Below are 19972 nucleotides of genomic sequence, written 5' to 3'. Positions count from 1 at the left end.
ATTTTTCCTTGCTTATCACAGTGATTGATTAAACTGACAGATATGCATTCGGGTTTCTCAAATTGTGACCCCGTCCAAATCCCGATTGACCCCTTAGTCATTTCATCCTGGTGCCGGGCCTGGCTACCCGGCCAGAATTCTTTTTTTAAATTAAAAGGTCCATCCAAAGACAAAGTCAAAGTCTTACGATTTGTCACACACCCTTTAGGGCGAGGTCGCTTCTTCTCGCCTCGGTCTTTGAGGGGAGGTCAATTCTGTGTCCTCTTTTCTCCAACAGCTGAATGATTCTTAAGAGGAAACATTTCTCACACACTCACACGCGCACGCGCACACGCACACGCACACACACACACACACACACACACACACACACACACACACACACACACACACACACACACACACACACACACACACACAGTACATCAGTATTCTACATGTATATTTCAAATGGTGTGAGGTCTCCAGCTTCCCAGGAAACCCACCACTAGAGGGTAGCATAACCCAGACTCTGTGTGTGTGTGTGTGTGTGTGTGTGTGTGCCTGCGTGTGTGTATGTGTGTGAGAGAAGAGAGGCCCAACTCTTTGCTCAGTATTTATATCTCTGCCAACCTTGTTTGTTTGATGGTGCATGTGTGTGTGTGTGTGCGTGTGTGTATGTGTGTGCACATGCATGCATGCATGTGTGTGTGTGTGTGTGTGTGTGTGTGTGTGTGTGTGTGCCCATGCATGCATGTGTGTGTGTGTGTGTGTGTGTGTGTGTGTGTGTGTGTGTGTGTGTGTGTCATCTGACAAAAGCTCTATCCACCCATACTCCGCAGGGCTGCTTGTTCCCAGAGACCCAGAGATCCAGGACACCCAGTCTCTCGGCTGCCTCTATCCCAGACACAGCACCCTCAAAGCGGACGCCAAGCCTGCCCAGCGCCCTTCGGCTCCTGGCTGTCATCTGTCTGGGCTCCTAGAATGGATTACTGACGGATGGTAGAACATAGACCTGTATGGAGATACTGCAGTGGTAAGAGAGAAGGAGAAGTGAAAGGATATTCAGAAGGCATATTAAATATAAAATAATAGAAAGCAGAGGTGCGCGTTAGAGAGAGATATGTGCATCTCTTGCCTAGCATGGAACCATTGAATTAAACTGTGAACATCCAGTTAACACTGGAAATCAACTGGTATTTTATCAGCAAACCTACTGGGAATATATAAAAGATAACACACTGCCACATTATTCAATACTGGGAATTTACTGGAAAAACTCTCTGGAAAATACTGGACTCCACCTTGGAACAATTTAAAAACTTTTGGACATTGACTCACTCATTTTGTTTCTAAAGTCATACCGACAACAATTACAACTCTTCTCAACACTACAATTATTAACTGGGTTTCTATTCTATTGGACTTTGAGGTTTGTATCCTCATTCTGACCAGTAACAACAAACCCATCAACGTTTGACGATGTGTGCGTCCGTCCGTCTGTGTCTGTTGCTGCTACTGCTGTCTGTCATTGTGTCTGTCACCGGTAGGAGGAGCGACAGACTGACAGACAGATCCTCCTCCGCTCCGTCCTCCTCCTCTCGTATCAAACTGGAGCCGTTCTGGAGCACGGAGACCCTCAGAACCCGGGGGGAGGAGGCGGACCTCCCCGTCCCCGAGCAGGACGTCCTGCTGTACGACCCGTCCGAGCCGGAAGTGGGACACCGGCGTTCAGCCCGCAGCGCCGAGCAGGACGAGGAGCCGCAGTCCACCTTCGGCCAATCATACGAGAACGACTCCGTGACCACGCCCCTGCACGACACCGAGTTGGCCAACGGCACCCAGGTGACGCCCGCCAACGATGAGGGCGAACTCGACGACGATAACCCTAACGACGCCGACGACCACCGTGGCAACGGGTCCAGCCCGGGCCTCTTCAACCCGTTCTACCCGATGGAGGAGGGCTCCTATGTGGCGTACGCCATCCTGTTCCTGGGCGGGCTGGTGCTGGCGGTGGGCGTGGTGGGCAACATGGCCGTCATGTGCATCGTCTGGAACAACTACTACATGAGGTCGGCGTGGAACTACCTGCTGGCCAGCATGGCCTTCTGGGACTTCCTGGTGCTGGTGCTGTGTCTTCCTGTGGTCGTCATCAACCAGCTCTCTCATAGGAGGATCCTGGGCGACATCACCTGCCGCATGGTGCCGTACATGGAGGTGGGTCGGTGGGGGCAGAGAAGAGCTTTTAGTGGATGTTGTTATCTCTGCTTGGTCCTAAAGGCTGGGAGGCAGAGATCAGATATGTTTTTCAAATCAGCCTCATGGTGGTGCTATACCAAGTCGCTTCATATTTTGGCCTATACCACTTCAATGGTCATGTATTTTCCCCCTGAACTCCTTTGATCGTATATCCAACTCCCCCCCCCCCATCCACTTCTGCCTGAAAACATTTTCTGCCACTTTATTTTCTTTTGTCCCACAAATAAGTACACATTATATGACTTTTCATGTGCCATTCCGATTGGCAAAGATTGGCTTCCAAAGTTTGCAGGAGGGGTTCCGATTTGCAAAAAAATGACCCAGCCCCGCCTGGTGGAGATCTGCCCTCTGAGGAGCACACTTTTCTAGTTAACCACTTGACCACTCAGTAGTGATTAGTGGTCTGCTCTTTTGTCCCTCTAGTCTACGCCGAATCTCTTCACCAAAAAAAAAAAGCTGATCTACAGCTACATTTTGCAACGCGTTGTGAGCTTGTAGATCAGGCATTTTCAGAATAGGGACGCAAGAGTTCATGTTATATTAAAATTCAAGTTTACATCATTACTGGATGACAATGATGAGGTGGACATGCACTCAACTGAATCTCTGTCATGAATCAAATTAGAGCATCATTAGCTGTTTATACTGTACGTTCAGGTGGAATTAGTTTGAAACATTTTGTTGGCTTTTCTTATTTCTTATATTGACAGATTGTCAGGTTGTCATTGTTGACTGCCTGCTGAGACTCTAGCTGACTAGTCACTGGGAGCTGACCAGTACAACCACAGTCCTCTACTGTTGGGAGCTGACCAGTACAACCACAGTCCTCTACTGTTGGGAGCTGACCAGTACAACCACAGTCCTCTACTGTTGGGAGCTGACCAGTACAACCACAGTCTTCTACTGTTGGGAGCTGACCAGTACAACCACAGTCTTCTACTGTTGGGAGCTGACCAGTACAACCACAGTCCTCTACTGTTGGGAGCTGACCAGTACAACCACAGTCTTCTACTGTTGGGAGCTGACCAGTACAACCACAGTCTTCTACTGTTGGGAGCTGACCAGTACAACCACAGTCCTCTACTGTTGGGAGCTGACCAGTACAACCACAGTCCTCTACTGTTGGGAGCTGACCAGTACAACCACAGTCTTCTACTGTTGGGAGCTGACCAGTACAACCACAGTCTTCTACTGTTGGGAGCTGACCAGTACAACCACAGTCCTCTACTGTTGGGAGCTGACCAGTACAACCACAGTCCTCTACTGTTGGGAGCTGACCAGTACAACCACAGTCCTCTACTGTTGGGAGCTGACCAGTACAACCACAGTCCTCTACTGTTGGGAGCTGACCAGTACAACCACAGTCCTCTACTGTTGGGAGCTGACCAGTACAACCACAGTCTTCTACTGTTGGGAGCTGACCAGTACAACCACAGTCTTCTACTGTTGTACTGGGAGCTGACCAGTACAAGCACAGTCCTCTACTGTTGGGAGCTGACCAGTACAACCACAGTCTTCTACTGTTGTACTGGGAGCTGACCAGTACAACCACAGTCTTCTACTGTTGGGAGCTGACCAGTACAACCACAGTCCTCTACTGTTGGGAGCTGACCAGTACAACCACAGTCCTCTACTGTTGTACTGGGAGCTGACCAGTACAACCACAATCTTCTACTGTTGAGAGCTGACCAGTACTAGTAAATGACTAAAAGCCACAGTCTTCTATGTTTGATCACAATAGATACATGAAATTAAGTACTGTACTTAAGTACAATTTTGAGGTATTTGTTGCGACCGAGGGTTGCAACAAATTTCCCGTCAGTGTGTCGGGCACCATCAGTGTGTCTCGTGACATCATGTGACATCATCAGGGATGGAGATGTGGAGACCCTGATGTCATAGTAACCCATAGAAGATGTGGAGACCCTGTTGTCATAGTAACCCATAGAAGCGTCTTCGCCCGGCAGGGCGATGTCGCTTCTCGCCCTCAGGCGAGGTCGCTTCTCGCCCTCAGGCGTCTTACTATACATACTTTAGTTGAGTGTCTCCAATTTCCAATAATTATGTCTAATCCACTACATCTCGGAACCAAATATTGTACTTTTACTCCACTACATTTATTTGAAAACTTAAGTTACTAGTTACTTTGTAGATTTTGATTCATTTTACAAAACATAGTGATACTGTACATTAAACACCCCAATCCTATATACATTTCAGCCATTTGAAGATAGCGGACAATAGTGTCGCGATCGGCTATTTAAAAAATATTTGTATACATTTGAAAACTTGAAATAGGACATTCTGCATAATGAGTACTTTGACTTTTGGTACTTGGATTACATTTTGATAAAATACTTTTGTACTTTTAGTAAAATCCATTTTGAATTCCAGACTAGTACAAAGTACAAAATGCGAGTACTTTTTCCACCACTGCTCAAGCGGTACACATTTCAAGCGGTTTGATGTGTTACAAATATCAGACATGTAGCCTAATGAATATGGTTTTAATTATGGTTTAGGTCTTCATAGTACCAAAACATCTTTACTTATTTGATATAATTGTAATGGTTAAACAAAATCACACTTGTGTGAAGTGAGGGGCGCCCAGATTTGGGGGGGCATGTTGATGTTCTCATGGCCGTGAAAAAGTAAATAAATGGATTTCAAGATGTATTTATATCAGCGAGATGACGTCGCTGATTATTTAGCTAGGCCTACCCTAAACAAACATTAAAGTCCATAGACTTGGCTGGCACAAATTACATCGTAATTTACCCTAAACAAACATAAAGTCCATAGATTTCGGCTGGGACGGGAAATGTATAATTAGGCTAGCGACAAACATTAAAACTCCATATGACGTCATTTCAGAAAGCCATGCATTGGAGGGGCTAGCATCCCTCAAAAACGTTTTGGTCTCATACGACTCAAGACATATTTCTTGCAGTGGAGTTATGGCAAGTTGCCCCAACCATATGGTGGCGAGGTACCACTGTGGCCAATGCGTTGCACTGGGAGCTGACCAGTACAACCACAGTTTTCTACTGTTGTACTGGGAGCTGACCAGTACAACCACAGTCTTCTACTGTTGTACTGGGAGCTGACCAGTACAACAAAGTGATCTACTGTTGCTACTGGGAGCTGACAAGTACAACCACAGTATAATAGTGTAACATCCTTCTCGCTGTTTCTATCTATAGGTAACCTCTCTGGGCATAACATTGTTCTCTGTGTGTCTCTCTACAGGTAACCTCTCTGGGCATAACATCCTTCTCTCTGTGTGTGTTGGGTGTGGATCGGTTCACGGCAGCGACCAGCTCCTCGGCGCCCAAGGCTCGGAGGGTTGCGCGCTGTCGCTCCGTCTTCCTCCAGCTGCTGCCCGTGTGGCTGACGGCGCTGATGCTGTCCAGCCCCGAGCTGTTTCTATGGCACCTGAGCCGGACGGAGTCTCCGTCCTCCGGGGCGCTAGTGGACTTCTGTTCCCTCACGCCGTCCTCTCCTCTCTTGCTCTACCTGCCTGACTATCTGCATTCACTGCTGCTGAGGTACCACCAGGTAAAACATATTCCACACGACGCACGCACTGAGGTACCACCAGGTATAACATCCTCCACACAACGCACGCACTGAGGTACCACCAGGTATAACATCCTCCACACGACGCACGCACTGAGGTACCACCAGGTAACATCCTCCACACGCACCCCACTGAGGTACCACCAGGTAACATCCTCCACACGCACCCCACTGAGGTACCACCAGGTATAACATCCTCCACATGACGCACGCACTGAGGTACCACCAGGTAACATCCTCCACACGCACCCCACTGAGGTACCACCAGGTAACATCCTCCACACGACGCACGCACTGAGGTACCACCAGGTAACATCCTCCACACGACACACGCACTGAGGTACCACCAGGAAACATCCTCCACACGCACGCAACGCCCAACTCTCTTCTATTTACTCACCCAATGAACTCTGCTGAATTGACACTGAAAAATCACACTTTTGTGTGAAGTGAGGGGCGCACACTGTATTTATATCGTCACATGATGTCTTACGTCGTCTTTTAGTGCCCAAAGAAGTCCATAGACCTGGCCGGCTTGACTTGGATGTGACGTAATCTTCAAAAGTCATACATAAATCAGGGGCCTGATCTATATTAACCTACATTACCCATGCGTGTGTGTGTGTGTGTGTGTCCGTGCGTGTGTGTGTGTGTGTGTCCGTGTGTGTGTGTGTGTGTGTGTGTGTCCGTGTGTGTGTGTGTGTGTGTGTGCGTGCGTGCGTGCATCAGGCTCGCATGTGGTGGTGTTTCGGCCTCTACTTCTGCCTGCCGGTCCTCTTCACCGTCCTGTGCCAGCTGGCCACCTGCAACGTCAACACCGACTACGACTCCACCCACAAGAAGCGCATGCCGGCGTGCGGCGACGACCCGCTGTCGGGCCAGAAGCGCGCGCAGCACCAGTCGGTGGAGCGCCAGCTGGGCTGCACCGTGCTGGCGCTGGCCGTGGTGTACGGCGTGTGCGTCCTGCCCGAGCACGTGTGCAACATCACGCTGGCGTACACCGGCATCGCCGTCTCCGCGGACACGGCGGCCATGTTGGCGCTGTTGCATCACTTCCTGCTGTTCTTCAAGTGTTCGGTGACGCCGGTGCTGCTGCTGTGTCTCTGCAAGGTACGCGTGCACGTTATTGTGATGCATTCAAATAAATCACACTTGTGTGAAGTGAGGGGCGCCCACTGTATTTATATGGGCCACATGATGTCTTACGTCATATAGTGCCCTAAACATTCCATAAGTCCATAAACTTGGCTCGCAAACAATTTACGTCATAAGTGCTCGAAACAAACATTAAAGTCCATAGACTTGACTGTCAAACGGATTACGGCATAAGCGCTCTAAGGTTTAAACAAACAAAAGTTCCATAGATTTGACTGCCACATGACATAATCTTCAAAAGCCATTGGATTGGAGGGGATAGTGCGCCTAAATAAACATTCACATACAGTCAAATAATACAGACATTAAACAGACAGTAGGAAAGCTGAGAGGGAGACAGTGTAGGAGAGAAGATGGACAGTATAGGACAGTTGAGAGGGAGACAGTGTAGGAGAGACAGACAGTAGGAAAGCTGAGGGAGACAGTGTAGGACAGGAGAGACAGACAGTAAGGAAGCTGAGAGCTAGGAGACAGTGAAGGAAAGATAAAAAAAATTCTATACAAGATGATATTTGCAACAATACTACAGAAGAAATCTAAGAATATTTCTGTCTGTCTGCCTGCCTTTCTGTCTGTCTGTCTGTCTGTCTGTCTGCCTGCCTGCCTGCCTGTCTGTCTGTCTGTCTGTCCGTCAGGCTCTAGGCCAGCACTTCATGGACTGTTGCTGCTGCTGTTGCCAGGAGTGTCACGCAGCCACACCTCCGGGTTCACCATGCTCCGCCCAGGTCAAGCTGAAGACAGCCAATGAGGTGGCTTCGTCCTCCATCTTCTTTGACAAGGCTAAAGAAACGTCGGCCATCTTGTCCATGTCCAGCTAGACTCCTCTTTCGCTCTCTCTCTCTTTCGATGAATTCCTTTATCCATTATTTTATCCATTCCATGATTATCTTCTTCAGTCGTCCATTCAACCATTCCTCTCCTCTTCCTGTACTGTGCCTTTCTTTCTCCATCTATTATCCCTGTCGTTGCTTCTCTTTTCCTCCGTCTCCCATCATGTCTTTCTTTCTTTGCTCTTTCTCTTCTCTGCTCCATACAGTATGTATTTCCTTCTCTTCTCTGCTCCATACAGTATGTATTTCCTTCTCTTCTCTGCTCCATACAGTATGTATTTTCTCTTCTCTGCTCCATACAGTATGTATTTCCTTCTCTTCTCTGCTCCATACAGTATGTATTTTCTCTTCTCTGCTCCATACAGTATGTATTTCCTTCTCTTCTCTGCTCCATACAGTATGTATTTTCTCTTCTCTGCTCCATACAGTATGTATTTTCTCTTCTCTGCTCCATACAGTATGTATTTCAATCCCTCCTACTTTCTCTGTCTCTCTATTAGGAGATCAGTGGATGGACATTCCTGGCTGTGCAGGAAGAGATGTTTAGCGCGTGGTTTGTTATTTTCTTTTCTATAAGTGTGAATGTGACGTGGAATTGAGAGATGGATAGAAGAGAGACCTTCCCTCCCTGTGCATTAAAACCTTACATTGAAGTATGATGTATAGATTCCAACTTGATAGAAAAGAGCTGTTCCCTCCTGCTTCCTGGCGATTGCTCAGAAAGGCGTAGTAGAACCACAGTGAATAGAAAGGACACTTTGTGATTTTGAGAGAAAAGTGTTCAGCAACGTTAAGCTACACGACCAAAACCTCTTACTTTAGCATAAGTCTATATATTTAATTAAGCATATAGCCTAACCCTGATAGGAGCAAAGCATTTAATCATTAACTGCTCCAGTGAAGCTGTTCAACGGTCGACAGCAACAGGCTGGTTGTATTGAGCAGCTCCCTGATATAACTGAATTAATTGTAATAAATGTCTTTTCTATTCATCGTTTTTCTACAAAGATTTATCCGTAACTGCCAGTAATCAAGTCAATGTTTGAAAGAAAGGAAGGGAGGGAGGAGGAAACGAGGGAAGGAGGGAGGGAGGAGGAAACGAGGGAAGGAGGGAGGGTTGTAAAGTGAACAGTGTGTCCTTCCACGTCTTTATATACAGGAAGTGGAGAGACATTATAGAAAGTAAAACAGTGTTGTGACATTAAAAAAAAGGTTTTGGAATTGTTCTTATTTTTTTCTAATATCAATTGCACCCAAAAAACATGAACTTTTAACATTCAGTAGATTTTCTGTGATCTGGGGTTTTCTGGCTCAAACAGGTGCTCTGATTTGCATTGTAGCTCAAAAGGCTTCCAAACCCCAAAGAAAACTTCAGACCACAGAAAATCCACTGAATGTTCAAAGTTCAGGTTTTTTGGGTGTAATTGAGGTCATAAAACCTAAAAGAAAAAAGAAAAAGAAAAAAAAATGAATGTCATAAAACCTTTAAACGACGTCCTTGCAGACTGCAGGTGCGTCTTTCGAAAAAACGTCAGGAAATTGCAGGAAAAAACGCATCCGTCTGCAAGGACCTTTAAGGTCTTTAATCACCGGGAGCGTGACGAGTGAAAGATCAGAAAAGGTACAGTAGCTAATGTATCAACCTAGCTAATGAAAATAGTGTCACTGTTCTGTTTCGAATGTACTCATCATGACACAGGCACCGAGAAAAAAAGAACAAAATTGTGCGAATTAAAAACACGAAAAACAAGCCCTGGTGTTTAAGGACCTTTAGACTGTCAGACGAAACATGTGGAAATAAAAGTGAAATTGATGAATGTTGCTTTGTATTTGAATAGTTCACTAATTAGTGAAGGGAAGTGAAACCAGATCATCACTGTTCTCTCTCTGTCATATTGTGTTCTTTGCTATGTTGTTATTCAACAGTGTTTAATGTACAAACCTATGGAAACACATACAGATTATAGTGAAACATGGACTGAATGTATAATGGATTTAGACGGGTGTAAGAACACAATCTAAAATCACATATTAGTGGATTTATGATTCATAATGCTGTTTTCACACTCTTATGTAAGTACTTTATCTATTGCTGTAGCATGGATCCCATGACATAATTTACAGTAGGGATTAATGTATACATACATACATACATACAATACTTTGTTAATACAGTGAACACACCACATTGTAATGTAATGCAAGTAATGTTATTTATCAGAGCCGTCTGCCTTAGATCAAGTTGTAGATTACAAATATTTATGCAAACAAAGGTACCACTGATTCACACATTATTGATCTGATATAATTTGATGTTAGACATGAGGATTTATGTTGAACAAGCTTCACTCCGGAACTCTTAATATTATTAATCAATCTGTACGGTAGAGAAATCTGTACGGTAGACCCAAACCTTTCTAAAGATACCTAAACATTTATTTTCTAATTCATGCAATTTCTTAGATTTCTTTTCATTTATTTCTTCGTTGAATTTGTTTTTAATACATGGACATTTTTCATGTCACTCAGTCACTGGGTTTCACAGTCAGCCTATGGGCACACTTTAGATTCCATGCGCGGACAGAAGAAGCTGTGTTTTGCGTCATTTCCGTTTTTTGTAGACAGCTGGTGGATGGAAAAGAAGCTCCACCCACGCGGCAGGTTATCGCTGGGGCAAGCTGCTTTTCCGGGAATCTGGCCGACGCGGCAACCTGCCTGCTTGGTGGAGCTTCTTTTCCATCCACCAGCTGTCTAAAAACCCGGAAAAGACGTCGGGAGTCAGCTTTCCTTTGGAATCTTAGATGTGCCCATACCCAGAGCAGCTCTGCTCCATGGGGGGGGGGGGGGGGGGGGGGGGGGAGGGCAGAACACAGCCATGGAGCAGAGCTGCTCTGTGAAACCCATGGACTCCCATTGAAATTGAATTGCGAGCTGCTCTGCCCCCCGTCTCCCCCCGGAACAGAGCGATTTCGTTTTAATTGTGTGTACGGGGCCTTTAGGTGTGAACGGCCCCTTACTCTGTTTGACCAGAATGGAACAGAGCCTTCATTAGTATCATCGGTAACACCTGTGAAGGAAGTAGGGAAGGGACCCATGTTCTTTCTAAAATGGCGTGTGTACATTGCCTCTTGGATGAGCGGTAGAAATGTGGTCTCTCTAGTGTTAGATCTGGGTTTGAATCCTGACATAAAGACAGATTGTATCTTTGAGAGGTATAGGGCTCGGGGTAATGCTAAATAACTAGAGACATCATACAGTGGTGAGCACTCCAAAGTGTCACTGGTGGCGCCTCCCTGGCACCACGTCTTTGGTGGTACCACTTTATTCCATGCTGTTGTTTATGCAGAATTGTTGATGAATTACTGATTCTCAACCTTTTTCATTTAAAACATCCCCGGTTTTGTAAGATTGTCTCTACCAACTGTAAAATGTGCAGTGCAAATACACTGTCAAATATGAAAGTGCTAATTTAACTCTTGGACCCCTGGGGGCCCCCTGGGTCCCCTTGACCTCACATTGAGAACCAGTTGGTTGACTAATCAAATTCAATCAAATGTCTGCAGTTTAATTCAGGACACAAACATCAAAGATTATTTTCATTGGTTTCTAATGTATGATTCAAGTTCAGGAAGAATACAAAACAAATGTTGAATGTTTATGTATATGATATTGATACGATAACCAGATTACACAATTCTAACTATTAGTATTACAGAAAACTGATTTAAGATTACATTTATTACATGATTGTGATTATTGTGAATACATTTAGATTATTTTGACATCTGAAGGGGCATCATCAATAATAACAATTTTAAACAACTTTGAACAACATATTATTGCAATTTGCACAAAATACCACCATTTCAGGCTCATTTAACATGTAGAGTTTTGGAGGTGATGTAATCCTAAAGTAAATGTAATCGGAGATGTAAAGAATAGAAGATGAATCATTTAACACAAAGTTAATTGTGACATTGTATTGGATTGTATTAAGTTAAAGATTAAAGTGTGATGTCCCTTTAAATTTCATCCTGTGAATAAATGAATGACCAGAAATCCAGAAAAAAATGCCATCCATGTCACATGACATGAATCAACCAATCAGATGTAGCGGTGATAATTTATCAATAAAGGTTTTGTAATATAAACTCCTGTGTGGATATGGTATGTTTTGAAATAAAATATAAAATGGCTAACATGGTTTTATTTGAAAATACATTTTCTTCCGTTCAAATTAAAATGTTTTGCAATAGGCCTATCTCACAGCCCTTTCCAGACCTAGTGGTGTTGACGTGACGTCACCCCATAGACATTACATGTTAAAAGACCTACATTCAGAAGCCATAAACAACGCTATTTGTGTTAGCTGTCTTAACATCTTGTTTTCTTCATAATAATATTGGTCTTTTACATCTTTTACATTTGGAAAAGGCCTTAAATGGTGCAGAGAAAGCAGGTGGGGATGTAGCTCTGGTCCATAGCCTTACTCATTGACCAGAGCTACAGTACAAGAAAACAAGATGGAAAGATGGTAAGACAGCGAACACAAATAGAATAAAGTTTACCTTCAGAAAAAGTGTGGAAAGACTTTTCATGGAACACCAGGAAGCTGTGCAGTGGAGCGTGAAAAGTGCCAGTGCCTGGCGAGCATGGAGAGGCATTTCCCCACGCTCCACTGCACTCACATGCTCTGTGGGAGACCCCTGTTACTGAACAAACACTCTACTTACTTCCATTCAGACATGAAAGTCCAGCTCCACACCAATGCTTCGCAATGCAACTGGTTGCAACTTGCAACCAGACGCGAGACATTTCAGTGGTCTGAATTGGCAGGTCAGTAGTTTATGGATAATTGAAAGAAAAACTTGAAAGCAGTGACTGTCCGTCGACTACCTTTTTTTCACTTACGAACAAAATAATAACAAAATAAAAAAGGAGCTATATGATGTAGGCTTCACACTGCTCGGGTCAGTGTTAAGGGCAGTCCATACTGTCTCCGACCACCGAACTTTTTGTCGGAAAGATCAGACTTATATTTTTTCTCCGAAGTAGAGTTCGGAGAGTCACAACATCTGGGAGTGCAGCTTTCAGAACAAAAAATCGGAGGAATGCGTTTCAGAAGTTGCGAGTGACGTCATGTTGTAGTTGTACCGGAGCTTTCCGACGAAAAGTTCGATGGTCGGAGACAGTATGGACTGCCCTTTACTCTCTGAAGTGAAAATTGCAGATCTACAAGCTCACAACACAACGCACAACAAACAACATCGTTTTAGCTTGTAGATCTGCTAATTTCAGCATGCAGCCAAAATATTTTTTTGTCACCAAAATCAACTGTAGATTTAGTCAACTAAAATCTTATGATATTTAGATGATTCAAATTAGACTAAAACGAGACTAAAACTAAACTAGACTGTGACTAAATCAAAATCTGCTGCCAAAATGAACACTGGTTGAAAGGGGTTGCAAGTTGCATTGCAAGTCATTGGCGTGGCAGACTGGGCTTCAGACCCTGGTGTTATAGTAGGACACCCACTGGTTGAAAAGTAGTACTGCCTCAGGCACATACGACCACATATATATTTATGATCAAAATAAGAACATAATGGTGTATAAAATTGAACATGTTAAACTTGCCACGGATAAGCCCAAGTCTTTGCCACGGGCACATTTATCCGACAATGTCTGCGCATGTATATAAGGACACATTCATGATCCCGGTTCCAAGACCACATCTCAAATATGAATGAACTATTTTTAAACGGTTCCAAAGTGTTTTCAACCCCAGCGGAGAAGCTCAACGCGCTCTCAGAATATCAATGGAGTCACACTACAGTCGTCACCATGGTTTCCTTAGCACTGATTCATGTCTGTGTGTGTGTGTGTGTGTGTGTGTGTGTGTGTGCATGATGAGCTTGCTCACTCACAGACACACACACACACACACACATACACACACACACACACTGGTTACCATCGGCAACCCCTCAAGAGAGGATTTACAAATGTAGTGGGATAAATAGAGAATGGTGGGGAGGGGGGGTTGATGAAGGAATGAGCGGAACAGAGATTCTAACCCATTCTGACCTGAGATCAGATTCATACGAGGTTTCCGCCGGACACACACTGGTCTGATTAACCCATTCTGACCTGAGATCAGATTCTAAAAAATGTCAGTCGTTCTTCGATTTTTCCAAAAATAGCAGACCTACAAGCTCGTATCGCGCCACTCGGTGGCGCGATATGAGCTTGTAGATCTGCTATTTTTAAATAGCTAAAGCATAACATGATGCCGACACCAAAATGGGTGTCCGTTCAGAATGGGCTAAGTAAGATAAAACAAAGACAGAGAAGCAGACAAATGATAGAATGAGAGATAGTGAAGAAAGATATTAGTGGGTAGAGATAGAGGACTAGACAAGACACAGACTTCTCATTAGCAGTGCAAAGAGTTCTACACTCTAAGTCTAAACAGACCACCTCTGTTCTCTAATGAACACACACACACACACACACACACACACACTAATTATGAGGTTCTACTCACGCAACCGAAGTCTCACACAGCAACGGGAGGGGGGGGGGGGGGGATAAAGCTCTGATGAAGAGGAGAGAATTTATATTCTGATGGAGAGGTACCGTAAGGAGAGTGAGAGAGTCATGACATGTGACAGAGAGGGACCTTTCTTTTAAATAGAAATATTATGCGATGTCAGCACAGTGTCATTTGTACTCACATAGCTTCCTTTGATGTGAAAAATCAAATACATTAAATATACAATATTTGCCTTGATATCAAGTGGTAGATTTCTGATTAGAATAATCCCTCCAAAGTCCAAAGGCTTACATATGGAGCCGAGACCTTTCTAAATAGTGCGGAGGACATTTCAGAAGTTTTAGCTTCACCCAGCTGATGGCAGCTCAGGCGGTCATGCACGGAGCGCCACTTCCAACACAGACACGTTGTTGAGCTGGCCGGGAGTGACCCGGGAGTGACCATCTGATTAGCAGACGGCCTCTCTCCCTCTCACTGCACTCAGCTATGGCCATGTCAGCAGAAAATTGTCTCTTTTGCTCTAATTGTGCCCCCTCAGAATCTTGGCAGAATGATGTTGCCCCGGTGTGTCTGATCACATTCTGTCTACAACGGTCCAAAGAATCCTCTCATCCAGGAACCATGGAGGAAGGACATGGCCTCTGTGCCCCCTCGGTTTAGCCTTCTAGTCCCCCCAAAAAAAGAAATCACTCTCGTGTGAAGTGAGGGGCACTCTTCACATTCCGGCCAATCACTTTTGGTGTCCTCACTTTTCTGTCCTCGCATTCTGTGCTCAGCCAATCACATCGTCGCTATATGGGGTACACACAAACAAAGCTGGGCATAGGAGGGGCTATTTCCTCTCTTAAAGGGTAGGGTTGGGATTAGGGCTGTGAATCTTTGGGTGTCCCACGATTCGATTCGGATTATTGGGGTCACGATTCGATTCAAAATCAATCCAAAAACTGTAACCAAAAAGAAAAAGGAAAAAAAAAGCTTTTTGGAAATTATGAATCAATTTTGAATCGTTCATAACGGGAATCGCTTTTTTGACACCCCTAGTTGGGATACTTTAGGATTTTAATGAGTCCAGTTCCCATTCCTCCCAGTCCCCAGTGAACCCCTGGGGGTCAAAAAACCTTAGGTTTAGTTTTTGGCTAGGTGGCCCAACCTTCATCCAATCAGGATAGAGAGGGGCCTTCCGCCAATCATGATCGAGCGGGGGCGGGCCTTGGTGTGTGTGCTGTTGACCTGTCGCGTGCCCCCCCCCTGCCTCCCTGTAGTACGTGCATGTGCACATCTTGGTTTTTGAATGCTACTTTAAGTATTGCAATAGTAGTAATGTGTTCCAAAAACGAAACAGGTCTGCACTGTAACTCTGAAAACGTATATATACAAATGGAACCAAATGGATCCTTAGGTTGAGAACCACCGGTATTTAAATGTTATAGCAGATGTGAAGTCCACATACAGTACAGTCCACTGACAGTGTGATAAACCTGGTTCTTGAAACGGTTCCAAATGTGATGGAACCGATACCGGGTTCATCAATGCTGAATGTGGTTCCTCCCGTTCCGGATCCCAGCCGGGCCACAGTGGCCTTAATGTCCTGCACTGTCCCAGCTTTGATGTCCTCTTTCCCATGAATGGTTTTTAACTCCCTCTGACTCACCATCTTCAAACGATTCCAGTGACTGCATAGTCCACGCATGAATTTTGACAAGAGGTTTTGGGACACATATTAATGCTTTGCTTTGTAAGTGATTGTGTGGAATAATTAAAGAGCTTATTTATCTATTTATTTCACTGATGGTTATACTATGAATTAAATTATATTACTGGACTTGAAATCGTTGTTTAATTTGATGTCACTGATGCCCTGGCATTTGGCCTTTGTGCTCTACAAAAAAACGCCAAGCAAAATGATTTTCATGAAATGATAAAAAGGTGTTGAGTTTTAAACCTCTTTAACCTCTCTCACAAGTTGGAAACAAGCAGCACTGCTCATGAAGAAATACTAAACAGTGAAATTAACTGAGAGACAATAAGAGAGCCAGAGTGAAACTGAAAGAAAGAGAGAGAGACAGAGAGAGATGTTTAGCATTTGATTCCATGAAATGAGGATGTTACTGCATTTATATATATATATATTATATATATATATATCCAGGTACAATTCACATGACATTATGCTGTGTGTGTGTGTGTGTGTGTGTGTGTGTGTGTGTGTGTGCGTGTGTGTGTGTGAGTGAGTATTTGTGTGAATGTGTGTGTGTGTGTGTGTGAGTGAGTATTTGTGTGAATGTGTGTGTGTGTGTGTGAGAGAACTACTTAACTTCTCAATGTGTGAATGCTGCTTTGCATGGGAGACACGTTATACCTATACCTAAGTGTTGAGAATGAGAGTCTGTGAGTGAGTGAGTGTGTGTGTGTACGCGTGCACGTTTATATGTAGTATGTATGTGTGTGTGTCTCTCTCCATGGCTAGGCTCAAACTAATCTGACCTGAATGCCTCTCAGCACAAGCGTGCACGCACAGACGCACGCACGCATGCACGCACGCACGCACACACACACACACACACACACACACACACACACACAATGCTGTTTTTGTTCTGTGGGAAAAGTGATGAGGAAAATGGGGGGAGGGTTCATTCTGTTGTCATGACAACAAAGGACACACACACACACACACACACACCTTTTTACTGAGGACAGGAAGTGTAGGGTCTGGTTCTTTGTTTTCTGGAATAAAAGTAGGAGGTTCCACCGCACGCACACGCACACACACACACGCATACGCGCACACGCACACACACACACACACACACACACACACACACACACACACACACACACACACACACACACACACACACACACACACACACACACACACACAATTACACTTTCCAGTGCCCTGGCTGCCACTCATAACTCTGAAAGAGACAAAAGTGTCACCCACTGGCAGAGAGAGAGAGAGCGGCATAGACAGAGAGAGAGAGAGGGGGTTTGAGAGAGAGGGGGGGTAGAGAGAGAGAGAGAATGATGGTAGGAGGAGGAGTGGAGAGGAAGGAGTGAGGGATGGATGGAGGGATGAATAGAGGAGAGGAAGGAGTGAGGGATGGATGGAGGGATGAATAGAGGAGAGGAAGGAGTGAGGGATGGATGGAGGGATGAATAGAGAGGTTTGCAGTGAGATCATGTCACCCTCTCCCTCTACACTCTGATTCTCATTCAACCAATACAACCGGCCCATAGCCGGGAGGGATGCACGCCACAGCACACATCCCAACCGCATGCATGCAGAGATTGCAGACCTGGGACTGCTACAGAGCGACTACAGTGACATCCCATAGCCCAGAGATTCTCATACTGTAGATATAACAGTGGTTCTCGAACCTTTTGTTTTCAAGGACCCCCATACAAATGGAACCACGGGTCCATTTGGTTCCATTTGTACACTCTCAGAGTTACAGACAAGGGTCCATTTGGTTCCAATTCATAAACAGCTTAAATATATATATATAGGACAAGTTCAAACAAAACCGACAACGACGACAAACAGCTTTGACGATTCCTGCATAATGCCAATGATGTCCTATTCCAGATGGACTCGATTTTTCTCTATTACCCTAATTTCAACGTACATAATGTCACGTGTATGAGTGAGTGATAAACAACTCTTTGAATCTTAAGAGTAGGCTATAAATAATGCATATAACCACTACCAGTAAAGGGCAGTCCATACTGTCTCCGACCACCGAACTTTTCGTCGGAAAGATCAGACTTGAATTTTTTCTCCGAAGTAGAGTTCGGCGAGTCACAACATCTGGGAGTGCAGCTTTCAGAACAAAGATTCGGAGGAATGCGTTTCAGAAGTTGCGAGTGACGTCATGTTGTAGTTGTACCGGAGCTTTCCGACGAAAAGTTCGATGGTCGGAGACAGTATGGACTGCCCTTTAGACGCCTGAGGGCGAGAAGTCAGCGTGCACGCAAGCAGACTGATGGGGGAGCACTGGCGCTTTGGCTTGGGGGGTCAGATCAACATATGGAATTAATTCTGTACTGGCCATATATGGAGCGTGTCTTGAGTGTATACACTGGGTACAGGGTTTGATGTGGTCAGATCAACATATGGAATGTCAGAACAGGTCAGCTCCATATATGGAGATCTAAGGGTAGCAGTGTCTTGAGTGTACATGTTTTGATGAGGGCCCAGTTAGGGCCGGGCCTTAATTTTCAGGCCTGATGAGAACTGTGGCAGCGGGGGCAGTGTCTATACAGGGTATGCAGGGCGTGGCTGCACTAGGCCCGTCTAGAGTCAGAACAGGTCAGCTCCATATATGGAGATCTAAGGGTTTGAGGTCAGATGTACAGTTGCTGGCCAATATTGTTGACATCAGGGATGTTTATGTTGTTTATTTATTTTATATGGACATTGCTCATTGCACAGTTGTACGAATTGTAGATGCATCGTTTTCAGTGTGTTAGCACATGTTTTCATTAGGATCTCCATACACTGTATGGGGGGGGGGGGCATTCACATATGATATCAGGGATCTCCATCCCTGATGATGTCACGTGATATCACAAGGCATGACCATATATGGTCATACCTGGGATGACCAACCAAACAACTGTACAAATATGCAGTATATGATTCGGTTTAGGTATTAAGTGACTATTTTAATTTCCACAGCAATTATAACTAAGGGCTGATGGCTGAGTCTGCAATAGTTAGCCTGAATGTGAACCCATCTGTGACCACACACACACACACACACACACACACAGTTTGTATGCTTGAGTGTGCTGCCATCTAGAGTTTGCTCACTGACATTGCAAAGTGATGTTGAGTGCCCATCTTTGTGAAACATGATTAATATGTGAAAAAAAAACAGGTGGTGAGTCAATGAGAAAAGAAAATGCAAAATGGACACCTACACTATTGGCAATTGACACCCAAAGAAACTCATACAAGCATGCAATCTGGCACAAATGTCCTTTGTGTGACACTAGAAAGAGGTGCCCCAAATGTCTTAGCGCCGGTTGATTGAAAAGAAACAATCTCATAAAAGTAATAAAAAATTACAGTCTGCATAATTTAGCCAAAAGGACCCATATGGTCCATTTGGTTACATTTATTTTCAACTAAATAGATGGCCAGTGCATGCAATACAAAACAATATGTTTGATTGCCTTTTGTGACCATTTGTGACCAGATTTGACTGAGACTGCCATCGCGCAAATTACAGCTTTTCAGGAGAAAAACGTTTTATTTTTTATATTTCCAAAATGAGATAATAGCACAGGTATAGACTCATCACATACTAGAGCATGTCTGAAATAGTGTCAGAGCTGAAATCGACATGTAAATATGAAATAAATGCTTAAACACGTAGCTAGGTGTAATGTTAGAGACCACAGAAGTGAACCTTTCAAGCCTGTTTTCTCAACTCGCTGTTTTCTGCAAGACATTACTCTATAAGCCATATCTCCAAAACTGGTTGGTCAAACTGAACAACCAATGTAAATTTGAAGCTATGATTCCCTGCTTTCATATGGCATGAAAAAACAAAAAAAACAAAAAAATCCAATGGCAGTCAAATTTAGGGCAGTCCTTTCATGA

The 19972-nt window shown here is 44.5% G+C and overlaps 2 protein-coding genes across 2 annotated transcripts in view; both read left to right on the top strand.

Moving 5' to 3' along the window:
- Positions 1–1461: 1461 nt before the first annotated feature.
- Positions 1462–7790, top strand: gpr37l1b (G protein-coupled receptor 37 like 1b; the record flags this gene model as incomplete). The annotated part of the gene is made up of 4 exons (XM_083768701.1): positions 1462–2196; positions 5488–5796; positions 6547–6927; positions 7608–7790. The coding sequence occupies 4 exons, from the start codon at positions 1462–1464 to the stop codon at positions 7788–7790; spliced, it is 1608 nt and encodes a 535-aa protein (XP_083624827.1).
- LOC310862261 (suppressor of tumorigenicity 14 protein homolog) overlaps positions 2302–19972 on the top strand; it is a 76676-nt gene continuing 59005 nt past the window's right edge. Inside the window, exon 1 of the mRNA XM_083770075.1 lies at positions 2302–2318. The gene's annotated coding sequence lies outside the window, so the exon portion shown is untranslated. The remainder of the gene's footprint in view (positions 2319–19972) is intronic.

The sequence above is a fragment of the Protomyctophum parallelum genome, assembly GCF_964188405.1.
Source record: "Protomyctophum parallelum genome assembly, chromosome: 7".
Lineage (NCBI taxonomy): Eukaryota > Metazoa > Chordata > Actinopteri > Myctophiformes > Myctophidae > Protomyctophum > Protomyctophum parallelum.
Note: the sequence above shows the minus strand (reverse complement) of the source record. Positions and strands in the feature narration are given on the sequence as shown.